At 36.0% G+C, this 17,631-nt stretch overlaps 1 protein-coding gene across 1 annotated transcript in view; it reads left to right on the top strand.

The window, feature by feature from the left end:
• The window catches only part of CALB1 (calbindin 1), an 18,482-nt gene extending 851 nt beyond the window's left edge, over positions 1 to 17,631 (top strand). Inside the window, exons 2-11 of the mRNA XM_010709115.3 lie at positions 87 to 289; positions 4,918 to 4,992; positions 9,539 to 9,622; positions 9,704 to 9,760; positions 12,273 to 12,350; positions 14,750 to 14,805; positions 14,888 to 14,927; positions 15,015 to 15,068; positions 15,191 to 15,262; positions 15,677 to 17,631. Of these exons, the coding sequence (XP_010707417.2) occupies positions 87 to 289; positions 4,918 to 4,992; positions 9,539 to 9,622; positions 9,704 to 9,760; positions 12,273 to 12,350; positions 14,750 to 14,805; positions 14,888 to 14,927; positions 15,015 to 15,068; positions 15,191 to 15,262; positions 15,677 to 15,790 (833 nt within the window). The 3' untranslated portion in view covers positions 15,791 to 17,631. The remainder of the gene's footprint in view (positions 1 to 86; positions 290 to 4,917; positions 4,993 to 9,538; positions 9,623 to 9,703; positions 9,761 to 12,272; positions 12,351 to 14,749; positions 14,806 to 14,887; positions 14,928 to 15,014; positions 15,069 to 15,190; positions 15,263 to 15,676) is intronic.

The following is a 17,631-nucleotide window of genomic DNA, read 5'->3' as shown; positions in this document are numbered from 1 at the left end:
AGGCTGGAGGGGGGTGTGCGAGGGGAAGGCTGGGGGTCCCACCACTCCCTGGCCGCCATCCCGCAGCTGGCACGGCTGGGGTTGAGGTCGGGAGAGAAGTGCGGGAGCAGCTCCGCCGGGAGAACACGGGCTAGAGATATCCCTGGCAGCGCTGAAGAGCGGAGAGAGTTTGGAGGGAGCGGTGACCGCAAGCGTAACTCTTTTCGTTGTAGGCAATGGGTACATGGATGGGAAGGAGCTACAAAACTTCATCCAGGAGCTGCAGCAGGCGCGGAAGAAGGCAGGCTTGGTAGGTTAACCTTTTGCCCCACTTTTTCCATCTCCTCTGGGAAAGAAGAGTTTTCTTGAGCAAACTCCAGTGTCCTGGTTCCTTCTTTGCTTTCACACAGTTCAGGCATTAGCCTCACAAGGCAGAGAAGTAGATGGGTTAGAAATAAGCAGGTTTTAAATGAAACATGCCCTCTGATTTGGAAAGGTGGTGTCAGGGGTGTCCGTTCAGCTGGAGAGCAGGTCTTGTTCACATCTCACCGGTCTGTGAGCTGGTACTTCTCAAAGGGCTTAACAAGAAAAGTCAGAAATGCATGGATATTATCCTTCTGTCATGCGTGGACTTTGTCCTATTGCAACCTGATCCAGATATGCACTGATACTTAAAAAAATAAATAAATTTCTTTTAAAAAGAGAGAGAAAATAGAAAAGAAAACCCAACTCTTCAAGTTAGTTGGGCTCTTTTAATTTCGTGCTTAATGGACAGTATGGGCTGAAATGCATTCCTGCCCCTTGGTGGTCAGTAAATAGATCTGCAGATGACTGCTAAACACTTTTTGCCCTTTGCCAGTGTTGCACACCAAGAATATGAGTACCAAATCCTGGTAGTTCAGATTGCTAATAGAAACAGCAACGTTTTTGACACTGTTGTCAAAGCAATTCTATGCATGAGCTATTAATTTTTTAATTACAAATTTCCTCCAAACTATACCCACTTGGGAAAAAAAAAGAGAGCGTGTGGAGAGGAGAGAAGGAGAAAGAGAGAGGAATGATTCCATGAAAAGATCTAAATTTAAATAGAAGTGAATCTTTTTAACAAATAAATTATGGGTTATCGGTTTCTAAAACAGGCTACTTAGCACCAAGTTCAAATACATAACATTACCAAGTCTATTCAAATCAATTTATGCTATAATACTTCACAAGTAACAGAAGGAAAAAAAAATAATTAGCCAATTAGCATGTGTGCTATCATTACTTATATTAAAAAAAAAACAAAACTCTGAATTAAGCAATAACCTTTCAATAACTTACTTTAATATTGCTGTAGATTTTAGAAGCAAATGAAAAAAAGAAAAAAAAAACAACAATCATACTCCTAAATTTTGTGGAAAATCTTCTTGTGCTTATCTTCTTAGTAATTCTATGAGTGCAGACTTCACTCACTTGAAAATCTGTCTCCCAGCAATGCCTCATTTTTACAATCTTATTATCAGTTAATTCTTACAGCAATTGCTGTAGACACTCATTTTCATGAGTGTTAATAAGAACAAACTAAAATTTCAAAAAGCCTCAAAAACCCATACAGAAAATTGGTTTTCAGAGGGAATAGGTGTGGTTTTTTTCCTTTCTTTTTTTTTTTTTTGCACAGAAAAACTAAGTACAACTTCTGTGCTTTTCAGATATTATAATAGAAAATATCTCTTTTCTGTACAGAAGTGAAGGAAACTTACGTTTGTGTGTTAGAAGGAAGATACTAAAGCCTGTTTATATTTAGTATCAATGGCATTGTCAGTAGAAATGCTGACAGTATTTAGGAATTTGAAAAATGAATTAGAAACTTAAAATACTAGTTACTTTAAAATCAGAATCTTTTCTCTCTGAAAAGAAGTGTGCATCTCTTACAAATAGAGCTTGCTCAAAGTAACACAGAAGAACTTTGCAGAACTGTTCTTGTCTGCTACATTTTGTCATTCATTCTGTTTTTTGAGTAACCTCTCCCTGTATCTCACATTCTGCTTTGAAAATACTCAGGAGCTTAATTAAGCTTTCTTTTGCCAATTCTCTGAATCAAGCCTGGTTTTGGGGTGTTCTTTTGAGAAGAGCAATTCACGTAAGAAACATCAAATTTGGTACATGGTTTATTGGCTCTGCCTTTGGTAGATGTTACCTTGACCTCTGAATTTCTTTTCTGGATTATGGATATATGTCATTTTAGGTTTCAAATCTAAGCTGATTCTTGGATTTGAAAGTTCATTTGCCAAACAATATCTCATTAGTTCATCTCTTGTCTCATGGGATGCTAATTCAGTAGCTTTAAATTTCTTTTCTTTTGCCAGAAGGGACACATTGAGAAACTAGTGTAAGTTATATGTCATTTCCTTGTCTGTCCTTCCCTTAACACGCCAAAGCTTCTTTGTCATCATTAACTTCTGTATTTCAAGTCACTTTTCTGCTCACTATTTTTGAAATATTCAATTATGCATTCTTCATAGCTGGATTTTACATCAGTCATGCCATATGCATTAAAGAATCACATTGATTCTGTCATTGAATAGGATGGTTTAACATTTCCAAGTATTATTCCCAGCTACAGAGAGCTGTTCTAATTATGTTCTAATTCTAATCTTTTTATTAATCCACACAGTAAGCCTGTACTACTTTCACAGTTGCTTTTCCTAAGATGGAGCAATAGCATGCAACTTGATTGCTGTTAACCCCATTGCTGGAACTGCCAGCACTCCAAAGGATAGAGGTGTACTGGGTTTAAGGGCTTCGACTTTTCTGTGGTCACACTGTGTTTTCACTTCATGCATTGTGGTAGATAGTGATTTGATCTGCATACTTTCAGACAGTATGAAAGAACTGACACTTTTTTAAAGATAAAAACTGTATAAATATATAGACAGAGCTTCCATTTGCTGTGCCCTACTTTTTATGCAATACATTCTCTAAGTGTGCCAGTTACGAGAAGAACCTGTGGAGTGTAAATGAGTGACACAGAAGTCAGTAGAGGGTTGATGAGTGGATCTTGGAAAGTTACTCCACATCTGTTAACTCACTTTCTCTGCATATGCAGATGAAGACAGTATTTCTCAATATTCCAATATTAATTCCAACATTTAATAGGTGTTTATGAATGCAGTCATGTAAGCGCTTCTGTAGTGCCATCTATCCTTACATTTCAAAAATCATCCCAAAACAGAGCTGTTTTTTCTACAGCTCCTCTTGGTTGGGTAAGTGACTCTTAAGCTTTAGGAGGGGAGATGAAGGTGCGAAATTTCCTAACTTCAAGCGTTAAGCTACTACACTTGATTAAGTTTAAACAAGTTTTTTGATTTGTATTCAAATACAACACGTATTTGAATAACATGACTTGCAAGATTTGTCAGCTACCTCAAAAGCAGCTGAAGTGAGCACCAAGAAAAAGAAAAACTCCTTCTGGACTATGTACTAGGATGAGCATCCTGTTTCATTTAGCCTCTGTGCAGCTATGCCTCCTTTAGTGGCTGAACACTGTTTGGTACTGTGGAGGTGATACTAGAAGAATTAGCAAAATATTTAATAAGGACTAATTAAAATCCAGGTGTCTAAATTCTCCATTCCAACTGCTAAACAAACTTGTGCCCACTTTGGGATCATTAAATGAGAGGTGACATTGAACTGCATTGTATTAATAACTACATCTCTAATTAAAGCTGTGCAAATTACTAACCTGCCATGGATGACTTTGACATAAATAGGATACTAGGCCACGATTGTATCATCTATAAAGAACTGACATTTAAGTTAGCATTTGAAGTTGAAATTTGGGACAAACTTCAACAGACTTTATACAGCTGATAGTTCCTGTGTCTCCAGTGAGAAATTCACTTAGGTCCTATATAATCAGAACTATTATAGCAACTAAAACTTTAATTTCTAATAACAGCTATATCTTCATCTATAAGCATAGAATTTTCCATTATTTTAATATAGCTGTAGTTCTGATTCTTGCTGCATGGTTTTACTAACTCGGTCTAATAAGAAATACAAGGAAAAATAGAAGTTTAATCTGTAGTGAAAGTTGATGGCAGCTCATAGCAAGGCAAAGCAAGTCCAGTTGAAGTGTCAAATCAGGTGTATAAATATTCATCCTGAGGCTGGCACCTTTGCCGTAGCAAAAGCTGAAGATAGTGTAGCAAAGGCTGAAGATAGTAGTTGAGTACAAATGTATAGTAGGAGACATAATTTATACAAGAAACAATTATGCTGGCTTTATTATGTCAGATTTAAGGTGCTGCTCAAAGCTGTCTCTCTCCCAGGCCTTCTCTCTCTTACTTACAGCAGTGACGTTTGGATTCTGTTTTCATGATAACTACATACTAAACAGTGAGGAATATGATATTCTGATTAGTTATTTTAGGGCTAAAATAGCATCCATTGTTCAGGTAAAATCAGCTCACAGATGAGCAAAGGCCATATTGGTATTCAGAGGTATTGTACTGAAATGTTTCTTATTTTGAAGGATTTTGCATTGCCTTCAGTTTTGTCATTTAATAATGAAAACTGAGAAAACAGATTAATAATTATCCATAAACTTCACTGTCATCTTCTCAAACAAAAGAGCTGTTATACATATCTTCCAACGCATCTGTCTTCTCAATTTCTTTATTCTGTAAACCAAAATAGGAGTTCTAAGTATTTAGAAACCAATCACTCACGTTGACTATAATATCACCCCTTAGGAAGTAAAATTTATCACAATGATGTTATCTATCCTAAAAAAAATTATTGAATTTCATTTCAACTTGAGAAATCTAGCTATAATTAAGTGTAAATATTTAATCAAATGTAGTAAATTTATTGACAACTAATGGAATATTTAAGTACTTTGCATACATTTCTCTGCATCTGAAAAATATTGATTCTCTCATTGTAACTTTACAGGACTTAACACCTGAAATGAAAGCTTTTGTGGACCAGTATGGCAAGGCTACTGATGGAAAAATAGGAATTGTTGAGGTAAGATAGTCACCCTATAATAAATGACTAACACGTTTACTTATAGAAAATACACTTAGCACAGACCAGTATGGGCATATTTGTAAAAATGTTTGGATTTTTAGTAAAACAGAAAATTTCTTTCTCTAAGAATCTTTAGTGTTTTTTTCACTAATGATTTTTTTCCTTACCCAAAAGCAAAATATTCCTTACCCTTTGCCAGGTATTTCACTATTTCATTTAACTTTGCATACTTGATTCAGTATAAATAAACATCAATAGCAATGCAGTTTTCCTGTAAAGTAGCTAAAAGCTCTATTTTAGAAATTTAAATTGTGAAAGGTAAATATGATTTATCTCTTCATATGATTTTGAACTAACACTCTGTCACCACTCCTGTAGTTAGGTAACTTGTAAGTGAATGTAGTTGGGCAGTCACTAGGTAGTCAATGCACATATGTGGTAAAATAGGATGTTAATCATGGCAAACTTAAACAAAATTTTAAGCGTAGTTGTAATCCAGCCCTCAGGTTTCTTTAACCAAATCTGAAGCAGAATATTTCCATTCCTTTCTACCACTTTCTAAAGAGAACAAAGATGCAGTCAGCCAACCTTTTCTACACTTGCAGACTCTCAACAATCGTATAATTTAGATGACTTTCTGGGAAGTAGGGAACCATTGTATTTTCTCATGCTTTCATTGTTCAGTGCTGCAAATCGGAGAGTTCATTGGGTTACAGCTTGAGAAATCACTATTTCAAGCCTAAGTCTACAACTCATTTATGTCACATTGAGTGCAGTAAAGACTGCAGTTTTATTATTAAATGTGATTATTATTTTTTTCTGATAGTATGAAATATGATCTAAGAGAGCTAATTAAGAAACAGCTGAAAGCAAGCCAGGTCTGCAAAATTTCTACAGTGACCAACCTTGGGTCAGTAGCTATTTTTAAAATAGAAGACTGATTCGAGTCTGTAAAACTCTAATCAGTAGGATGTATCACTAGTGATTTAGTACATCATTTCAGGATATCTTTCCTCCTCAGTCATGTGTTTGAATTGAAAATACTTACGTATACGAAAGCATAGCTATGACTAAATTATGGAAACACAGTTTCTTTTACTTGCGGCTATAAGCAAATTTAAAAATGCATCTTTTGACAATACTTAGCATTACAAATTATTTTTTTGCTAACAACTGCTTATTCGTTTATTATTGAATAATCCCATTTAATTCAGTACTTTTGAATTGTGTAATAGCAAGCATTATGCAAGAAGAATAAGTAGACAGTGCCTGCAGTGACTGTTGTTCTTTACTTAGGGAAGATAACTGAGAGTTTTGCCTTTCAAGTTCTATTTCTGATTGTACTATTGACTTAATGCGTAAAGGTGAGCAAATCCCACAGGGCCTAATATGGTAAGGTGCTTACCATCTCCAGTGAGCTGCCAAGCATACTCAGCATCCACTGAAGCCACTGAATAATGACAGCACTCAGTCCAGTGACTGAAGGAACTCTCTCCCTTAATATAGCAGTTTCCTAACCCAATATCTATATTTTATTTCACTGACATCAGCATGAAGCTTGATTTGGAAAGTGCTGATGGGACTCAGCCTAAGTTTTACAAGCAGTATGATGTTAAAGTTGCTATTTGGACTTGATTCTCCTTCCTTATAAATAAGAATGCCCAGTAATTCCAGATTGTTCCCAATTTACATAATACAGTAAGCACATTTTTTTCTGAAATAAAGAAGTATGAATGTTGTTTAAAAAAATTTATATGTAAATGCATTTGGATTCCCAGCCATCAGACTGTATACCCCAGCAGCTGAAGGAAAATGTCTTTCACATAATGAGTTTTGTGGGCTGAGGTAAAGAGGAGACCTGGGTGGCTTCATAGAGGAAGGACTGGATTTTCAGTTTGGTGCTCAGATTAAATGTCAGCTTTGTCTTTGGAAGCACCCTACACTTAGTCCTCTAGGTCTTAGCCAACATTCACAAGCTAAATGCAGATCCAGACCTCTATACTTGCTTATTATTTTGTAAGAGACCTTTCTTTCACTTTTTGTGTTCATTCCGGCCAATGCTTGGACTAAAATGTAGATGTGGAACATGGATTTTTGAGACTCGGGACAGTAGTAATTCCACATTCACATCCTTTGACACTTGGTTCTGCCATAAAAATAACTACTTACTACTGTAAAATATTATTTTTACTCCCATTCTCCATTATAGGATTTTGAGAAGAAAATTCGCTGAATTATACAAAAAGAACTTAATTACCAACATTTATTTAAAGAATGATTTCTAGAAAATAGTTTTTATATTGTCTTAATACTGAGAGTATTTTTTTCTGCTAGGTAGCCTATAAAGATCTACCTCAGCCTGTAGCTGAGAGAGAGTTAAGTCAAGCTTGGGCTTTGTTGTTGTCCTCTCTTACTCACGAAAGCAGTGGGGTGCACAGAAGTACTGAGTTGCTGCCATGTGTGGGAACTTGTAGCATTCAGACACGCTCACAGGGTCCCAGTATGTCCTTCCTCACCAAGAAGTCAAACAGCAGATTCCCATCTTTCCTCTCTATAGCAGTGACTAGGAAGTTCCCTATCCCTTAATAGTGCAGAGTTCCCAACAAGAAGCAGTCTAATGCTGTTGATGTAAAAGCTACGAGAACTGGATTTCTCTTTAGCTGTATTGTTTGCATTATGCTAGAGGGTACTAAAGAAGGAAGCCAGGAAAGACTTGTGATGGGAGTCCAAGCTAATATTGGATATTGAGCTACTGCTCAGTAGCAGTAGTGTAGTGTAAAAGCCTGTGCTTTTCTCTGCATGTGACCTACAAAGGGCAGGAAGTGCAGTTTAAAATGTGGCAATTTTCTTCCAGAGGTAATATATTCTGTGCCTCATACCCAGTTTGGTACTGCTAGTAAGCTGTTCATGATTCTTTGGAAAGGTCCCACTGTCATAAGCAGTCTCTTCCCCAAACTATGTGTTTTTATCAGTTCTTCCATTCAGTGTTTGCTGTTGAGCAGCACTGCTGATTTACTCCAAAAGTCAGAGCCTCCTCTCATGGGAGAAATAAGGAAAATTTTCCATAAATCAGTACTAACTTCCACATATTTAGCTGCTACACCTATATGAATGCATACTTATCCATACATTATTTGCTATTTATAATGGAGTAGATTTCAAAAGCTGCTGACAAAAACACATTGTTTAAGTTGATTAGATTTGCAATTCAGCCATTTAGCAAAAGCACTCAAAACACTGATGCGTTTGGCAGTCTGTAATCAGTGGCTCTGTTCTGTAAGAAGAGTACTTTGACTTGTGTTTTCAGTTGTACAAGTACTCAATGAATATGACTGACTTCTTAAACAGATAATTTTAGAGAAACTAGAGATCTGTTTCCATCCTCCTGTTGTGCCTATAAAGTGAGAGGGAGAGCTGAAGTCACCTACAGTACCATGGGAACCCCCTAAAAAACCTAAGCAGTTGGGTGATAGCACTAAATAAGGCAATAGCAAAACAAGAAATCTGAGCATGTGAAATGCATGCACAGAAACAAAAATGTGAATACAAATTTTAAGATGGGGATACAGGAAGTCTGCAGATGTCATTTTTCATAAATAATGTAGCTAAGATATCTTGCTTTCCCTGTTTTCTCTTCCTAGTAAGCACAGCTGGTCTATTCTTCAAGTTAAAAGTTTTCTCTAATCAAAAAATATTTCATACATTTTAAGCACAGAAAAAGAAATATTGGGCTTTTGTTAAAAACAAATCATGATTTTACATTAAATTATATAGCATATTCTCCATCTTCTACATTTGTCACTTGTCAAAATTGTGTTATAGTAAATGAACATTTTCAAAAATCAGTACAATAATGTCTGATTTTAAAAAAGCCTTTTGTAACACAGACATTGGAAAAAAAACACCCCTGATTCTGTAGGGCTAAAAGTAGTTTTGATTTCCTTCTGATATTTATAGCTCTTCTTGAACACATTTCTGGATCTGACAAATGATGGCTGGTTTTCATTTCCTTGCCCTACCAAATTTCAAATACTCTTTTTTTTTTCTTCTTTTCTTTTTTTCTGGTTTATTTTTCTGCTTTCCTTACACACAGGTTCCTGCCTCTTCTTCCTCATATTCGGTATCTATTAGTGATTTTTATTCCTCACTTTCTTAATTTTCATGGTCCTTCAAACTCATCCGTTAAACATCTTTGTTTCATGCTTTCCCTTTCACACTGATTCTGAGGTTTTCACCACAGATCCTGACTTTGAATAGGTCAATTTTTTTCCTTTTTCCTTCAGTAAACTGCTGTTTCATTGCCTTCTCTCAGACCTCACTTCTATTTGACTTGGATGAATATGAAAAAGCTGCAGGCCAGAAGCCTTTCAGAGGCATCATCCAGATATTTGGGCTTATGGGATGTAGGTTCTTGTGAGGCCACACTAGGACAGTAGGACCACGAAGAATTTCACATGCTTTTAAAAGTGTCATACTCATTCAAAAGCTCATCTGGCCTAATGGAAAATCAGAATTTAATTTAATTTTTTAAAATCTGTCACAGCTTGCTCAGGTGTTGCCGACGGAGGAGAATTTCCTGTTGTTCTTTAGGTGCCAGCAGCTAAAGTCAAGTGAAGACTTCATGCAGGTAGACTGTGAAAATTTTCCTTCTGTAAAATAATCAAAGACCTGATTGCCATAAATTCATTATCAAATCATCTGATTGCAGACATGGAGAAAATATGACAGTGACCACAGTGGCTTCATTGATTCTGAGGAACTTAAGGTAAGCTGATACTAATGAGTGTGCACAAAATGAGATTTGAGATTGGATTATGGACATTGGATCTGTTTGTTCGTACTCATTGGTGCGTATTTTTGCATTTCAGACATGACTGAAAGCAATATGATTAGATGGTGTTTTTATCACCAGTAAATCATTTAAAGTGCATCTCTAATCTGATAAATGTTTCTAAAAATGTGGTTTAACAAATGAATATTTGTCTCAAGTGACTTGAGATGGCTGATGCTCTGGCTGAGAAGTAGGAAAGATTATTTCTGTCCTGGGAAACCAGACAGTCCTGTGTAAGACACACCGTTCTTCTCAGAGGCTGTTTAGGGTAGGCTGGTTTTGTGATGTTGTTTGTTTTGTGTGTGCGTGGTTTTTTTTTTCTTTTTTTCCTATGGGCATAATTACTATTAATCATTATGCTACTGGGCAGCTTGTGCTCTCTCAAGTATCATAAAACTTGTTCAGTTTCCACTGTGCTACTGTTAACACAACTGGAATTTTCTTGCCCATGCTCAGCTAACTTGGTGGGAGTTAGCTATCAGTTTTAAAATGCATAAAAAGGGCAGAATCATTCCATTAATCATCTCAGTCCTAGAGAATTAACAAAACTTGAAACTAGAATGATTTACTCTTGTCGTAAAACTAACATAAATTTGTAGGTGCTGAATCATAGTTGCAGGACTACAGAATGGCTGAAGCTGACAGGGTCCGTCTGTCCCACCTGTGCTCCAGCAGGGACACCCAGAGCAGGGGGCCCAGGCCCATGGCCAGGTGGCTTCTGAAGGTCTCCAGGGAGGATTATCCACAGCCTCTGGGCATCCTGTGCCAGTGCTCCAGTAATGCACAACACAGAAGTTCTACCTGCTACCCAGAGGGACCTCCTGTGCTCCAATTTGTGCCCATTGCTTCTTGTCCTCTTTGCACCCTTCCTTCACATATTTATAGACACTGATGAAATTCCCCTGTGTCTCCTCTTCTTCAGGCTGAATAATTTGAGCTCTCTCAGCCTTTCCCCATAGGAGAGCTGCCATATACAGCAGATTGAGTAGAAAGGAGCCTTTTTCCACAGTTTGGTTGCTGTAGATTATATTCAGAGTAATCAAAACCATTCATAGCAAGAGACTTAGCAGTGTTTATCCATCTAGTTTGGATTATTTTTTTCAATTTATTCCTTTTCCCTTCTTCTTTGAGTTTTGTACGCGTATGGCACTTGCCAAGGAATCCTCTTCAATGTAGCCCGCAGACAGACAAGCCCATTCTTCTGCTGCCTGCTCACAGCACATTGGTGTATCAGAAGTTGTCACAAGTCACAAGTAGGAGGAGACCAAACATGCAGCTCTTGATAACTCTCCAGTTGTTAGACAGTTCTTTACAGACTGTTGCCAGCTGCTATAATTTAAAACGGACTTTAAAAAGGCAGGGCTGACTTAGGAATAGTTGAACTAAGAAATTTTAACTGGACCCCTAATGGTCCTATCTCTCATGTGCTATGAGATCTGAGAGAAACAAGTCTCTGAAAAAAGACATAATTGTGAAATTTTAGTTTTAGGAATAATTGATATTTTTTGCCATGCCCAAACATTTTAAATATTTGCTGTGTAAGGAATACACCTACTTAATTACTTTCAAAGAGCAATTAAGGTTGGAAATGAGCAAAACTTTCCATCAACAATACTGGCAGTGGAATATGTTGTCTCAGGAGGAGTCAGATTCTCCATCACTGCATATTTGGAAATGGTTTGGCAACAGCTCAGATCAGATAATGGCATGGAAAATTTAAGTGTAGATGATCTTGTCACAAGACATTCCAATGGACAGGTTAGCCCTATTTTCCATGAAAGCACATAAGATTAAACATATTTCTGTAGTAATGTCCATTTACAAAATTTCAGCTGTACTCCTTGTAACAATCTTGTAATTGCAACCTCTGCATGGGTAGAATCGATATTATTTTTTTTTAAATAAAAATGGCTGTCATTCAAAATATCTGATTAGAAAGCCACAGGATGCCACATCCAATTCTCATTAAAAAAAAAAAAAAATCTAGCGAAATTGGCCACACAGATTTTAAGTATGAGGTGAGAGGGAGTAACCAGCATCAGTTACTGCCACAGGCAAGGAGGAAAATGATTAATCATTGATCTTTTCTGTAACATTGTTCCTATGTTGTCACCCAAGTTTTCCAAGGAGTCTCAAGGTTAGTTGGTTTACTGATTAGGAAGAAGTATGCTTGAGAGCCAAGCCATTTCTTCCAAATTCACATTACAACAAATATCATACAATGTATAATGCTTTATGAAATTGTGTAGTATAGTTGAAATGATCATAAAGAAACTGTTACAGACCTAACTGTTAATTGCTACGCCTTTTCTTACTTATTTTGAACTGCAACAATAAAAATTAAATTGGAAGTAGTATTTCCCATTACTTTAATTTGAAGTTAGCAAGTCAAGCATTTTATACCATAGATAAAAACTCACCTGTTACATTCTCTTTATTCTAACAGAGTTTCTTGAAAGATTTATTACAGAAAGCAAATAAGCAGATTGAAGACTCAAAGCTAACAGAATATACAGAAATAATGGTAAGAATCTACAAAGGCATATTTTGTCAAGACTGTGTTTATATTCAGCTGCTAGAAGGTTCCAAATTACTGGGGCCCCGCTAAGTCATAATGAGGACAAATGAGGCTGCTGTGTCATTGCAGCACAGAGATGACATCAAGCACTGCAAGTACTCCTGTAGCTGTGTAGTTTTCAGTGCTGCTACAAAAATGCTCAGGAATTTTGAACCTTCTTGGTGCTTATTAAACAGTAGATCCTGTCACAGTGTGGTGCAAAGAACGTTCCCCTGTTTTACTTCCCCATTCCATTAGGGGTAAAACCAAATCTTCAGAGTTCATAGGACAAAAACTGTGCTTTTCATAAGACTAATTACATTATCATACTTTGATCAAATTAATTTGAGACTACTTTGTATATTTTCCCTGCTTGCAGTGTTTGTCTCTTGTCCTAAAAGCCATCAATGCATGATGGATTCTTAACAGATTTACAAGCACCACACTCTTCTCACTTCCTCTGTGTATTTATAAAAGAATAATTTAATATTTTTAATATGCACTGCAACCAAACTGTCACCTCTCTGGCCTTAAATCAACTATTTCCTTGGGGCATTCCTTCTATCCACCACTACTGTGTTACATGGTATAGACAACTATTGGCATCTGAATGGAAATTTCAAGATGAAAAAGACTCAGAACTTTTGTTTTCATGAAATTTCTAACACTGTACTTTTGTTTTCCCAGTTTGGTTTTATCCCAAAATATTTTAAGCCATCAAAAACATGCTAGGTTTTTGATGCAAGCACTCGAAGTGGCTTGAAGTCTGAGAATGGTTGATCAAAACTTGTTTCTTTCCTGACAGAAGTCTGCTGGTTTGTTGTTCTAGTACAAGCAATTTACCTAAATTTACCTTTAGCAATTGTCACTGTTTATTCCCTGGTGAAGATAAAACACATATCCTGTTCATTGAAAGAGCTTTCAGACCTTCATATTAAAGTGCCTCTGCAGAGAGACACATTGACACAGAATTAAGAGCTATAAGAACTTTTAAAGCCAACACTTCCATAATCTCCCCAGAAACTCAGAACTAAGACTAATGGAAAACATACAGCATCCAGAAGCTGCAGGCAAGCACAGCCAGCTACTAACAACCTATCAAAATAATTGACTTTACAGCTCCTACTGCTTATCTCCTCCAAATGTAACTCCTTCATGTGAAATGCATGCAAAGCAGATGCTTTTATACAAGGAAGGGAGGTGTTAGAAGGAGCTAGGGTGTTATACAGAAATAAATGTTTATAGAATTGGTCTCTTTTCAGTTCCCCATTGCCATTCATTGTATATTAGAAAAATGAAAATGAGTCTTCTTTCGTGGCATTATTTCTGTGTTTGAAAGGATGTACACTTACCTTGGTACACAGCTCAACTTTTCCTCTTATCTAAAAATTACATCTGGAATTACTGTGATTGAAAGTGATGGGATGAGTGTGGGTGGTGGTGTTTGTTTTCAGTACAATGCCTAAAAATGCTTTGTACAGTTTGCTGCTTTTGTGTCTCTTACACAGCAAAGGCAAAATACTATTTGAAAGTAGAAAAATTGAACTGTATAGACAGAAAAAATGGGAGAGGAAGCTCCATGCAGGGATAATATCTCCAGCTACTTCTAATAACAAATATATGCAGCAGGAGCACATCTTTTCAAGGGCTAAATGGAAAGCATTCTAAAGCAATATGATGATTAAGAGTGATTAGAAGTAGTATTTGCCTGTTTTGTCAAATTTTATATATTTTTATTCCTACAATTTGATTACAATTATTTGCAGACACTTGATTTCCCATTTTTATACTACCAATAAAATGTCTACTGCACCTCTTCAGTCTTTTCTTGAAATATATCACAGAAAAAGAATGCAATCTTTACATACTTAAGCCCAGCAGTCAATTGAATGAAATGTCCTAATGAAATTTCCTAAGAAATTGAATGTCTGGAATTCTGTTGAACTTTACCTGACTATTGTTCCAGCCCTATGAAAGGAGAATAATGATGCTATTATTATATCATGGCATGAAGTAAAAAGTAAAATGTTATCATGTCAACACTTCTATCTTATAAATAATTCAAGCACATCTTATATGGGACATTCATCACTCTAGGCAGGTTAAGACCTACCTTAGAGTAGATTAATCAAAATTGTTCATCTGGTTTCTTATCAGGCTTTTGCAGTAGAATTAATTACTATAAATTATTCCTTCCGCACTTTAAAGACATGTATTACATGGCAAATGAGACAGTTTAAAACCTGGGGCCATCACTTCAGTGTTAAATAAAGGCTAAATTTCATTAAGTTTGTTTTCCAAATAAGTGTTTTCTTTACTATGTTAATTAATTGCAATTAGTAATGTAAAAATATGTACTCTTTCAGCTCAGGATGTTTGATGCAAATAATGATGGAAAGTTGGAGCTTACTGAACTAGCCAGGTATGCCTCTTGTCTCTTTTCAGAACAAATACTATATACTAATTACAGTAAATATGTTGACCTTTGTTTTTTGTCTCCAAAGGCTACTCCCAGTACAGGAAAATTTTCTTATTAAATTTCAGGTAAGAATTCATTGTCTTGTGGTTAAACTGTTAATATTACACATACTCAGTGTCATAAATGGATTTTTTTTTCTTTTTGGTGTTTAGGGTGTCAAAATGTGTGCAAAAGAGTTCAATAAAGCCTTTGAGATGTATGATCAAGTAAGTCTTTAAAAAGCCTTTTTAGTAACTAATTAGTTTAATGGCACTTGTTTTCTGAATTTGGGGAAAACCTCTGAAAAGAAGAACAAATGCTTGATGTTCTCTTTAATGCTATTTTTCAGGATGGCAATGGATATATAGATGAAAATGAACTTGATGCACTACTGAAGGATCTCTGTGAAAAGAACAAAAAGGTAATCCCAGAGGGCTTTTTTCCCCTTAGAGATTAGATTTAATTTGGATTTTAAGGACACTTTAATCCACCCAATTAAGATAAATATAGAACTTCTAAGTCATAATTCCTGAAGTCAAGGCACAACTAAAAATCTTGGCAGAAGTCATAGCAGTGTAAAGCCTTCACTAAGGGAATTGTGATTACACAGCAACACTTTCAAAAGCTTGCTTATGAGGCATCAACTAGCAGCAGTCTAACACATGCCTATAACACGGATCATGTAAATATGCAACAACATCTTCAATGTGTTACTGTTAGAAAGGCTGAGAACATTTATTTTTTTTTTCCCCTCTTTATTTTCTGCTATTGGCAGCAAACTTGTTCATGCTGGTAACTAAACAGGATTATAAAGCATTATCTGTTCTTTAAATAGGAATTAGACATTAACAACCTTGCGACATACAAGAAAAGCATCATGGCCTTGTCTGATGGAGGAAAGCTTTACCGAGCAGAACTGGCTCTTATTCTCTGTGCTGAGGAAAATTAAAACTCTTCTCTCATGTCCACTTAACTAGTGATGTATTCTATCTACACGATAACTGTGCACTATAAGGGAGTAGGCTGTATTTTTAAACTGCATATAGAAAATTAGCCAGGATGTGTGGCACATTCCTTTAAGTTTGTTTCTATACTGTTTGTAATGTACAGTTTTTGTAACAATAAGATTGATAAAGAGAATGTCTATGTTTGGGCCAGTCTGTATATTCAAAAGAAACTAAAACATGTTGGGGTTGGTCTTTTTTTTTTTTTTGCTTTCATGAACATGCCTGAAAAAAAGTTACGCCTGCCGTTGTTGTGGTTACCATATCCTTTGACACTTGCAACATTTTTCCTTGTTGATCTACATAACAAAAGGTCTAGAAATCTCTTTTCCACTCACAACTACACTTTTTTTTGTTTTTTTTTTAAATATATGATACAAATTTAGAAGAAATATGATTTAGGTTGGAATAAGAAAAAGAAGTAGGCATGTCTACACTCCAAAAGTTACCAAGAAATATTTCCAGTTGTCAAACCATCCACTTACAGGTCTGTGCTCTCTGTAATTTTTCAACTACTCTTCTCATTATGAATTCAAAGTATATAGAGGAAGCATTTATCTGGGATAGATCTCCACGCAGTAGTTGACAAAAATATACTGTTCTCAATCTTGCTGTTTAACTTTACTGAATTTAAACATAGGCACTTCAGAAACAAATGCCTTTAATCTGTCTTGGAATCCTGGCTAAGTGACAGATAGCATAGTTAATACAGAGATTAACATATGATATTATAAGTGTACCTTTCATGACTATTGCTGTGTCAGAGAATATGACAATCCATTTTCTAAACTATTTTCACATTTTGCAGGTTATATTATTCTAGTAAATTGCTGTTTTTACATCATATTCCGTGTAATCTATGATTAAATTTAATATCCTAAGACTATTGTTGTCTAGTTTGTCTATCTCCTGGATGTTCTTTTCTGTATCATGTAAAGGACAAAACGATTATTTTGAAAAATTGTGCCTCCTTGGATCTTACACCGAGTTATTAATCTGTAATAATACCAATAAAAGTTAACACTAAAATAAACAAAAGATCTAGTAAAGATTTTATAACAGTTAAGTAATTCAGTTTACCCATGTTCTGCTTTCTATTAAGCTAGAAAGGTATTTTTTTAAATGTGAAATGTAGTATGGAACAAGCTCTTCCTTCCTTTTTTTTTTTTTTTTTGGCCTGGCTTTTTTACTTTACACCATCTTTGTACCAGCACTTCTATGAACATCCAGGCCATCGCACACAGTATATATTGGTGTCGGAAGGACATTGGGCTGTGTCTTAAAGTCATTAAATCTGTGTTGCTTCCATACACAGAAAGCTGTTTCAGAAGCAGGTTAGAAGATTAGCTTTATATAACTTCTCAAATGCATCTCTTACTTAACAAGCAGAAGGAAATGCATTTTATTTGAAATGTATCTCAAGCAATGAGGCTCAGATCCTCCAAGATTATTTTGGCACTCAAATCCCACTGAAATTAATCCGTGACCTCAGGTGAACTCAGGCAACTAAATGCCATTTCAGAAACAGCCCTAAGGCCCCAGGCTCCCTCAGCCTTGGCCTTGGAATGTTATGGAGTGCAGGATGGGGCCTTGCTGAAGAAAGGCACAAAAACTGAAGTGAAATTAATTTAGCTCATTCCCATGGCTTTACTCCCACTCCACACAGTGATTTAACTTCTCACCTGCTTGTTCGCTCTATGCAATGTGAAATACAATTGTATATGTAAAGTGAAGGAATAGTGAATAGATTATCTGCCTATCAGTACAATAAATGATTGATATTGTT

The sequence above is a fragment of the Meleagris gallopavo genome, chromosome 3 (assembly GCF_000146605.3).
Source record: "Meleagris gallopavo isolate NT-WF06-2002-E0010 breed Aviagen turkey brand Nicholas breeding stock chromosome 3, Turkey_5.1, whole genome shotgun sequence".
Taxonomy (NCBI): Eukaryota; Metazoa; Chordata; class Aves; order Galliformes; family Phasianidae; genus Meleagris; species Meleagris gallopavo.
This window is presented reverse-complemented; position numbering and strand designations above follow the sequence as displayed.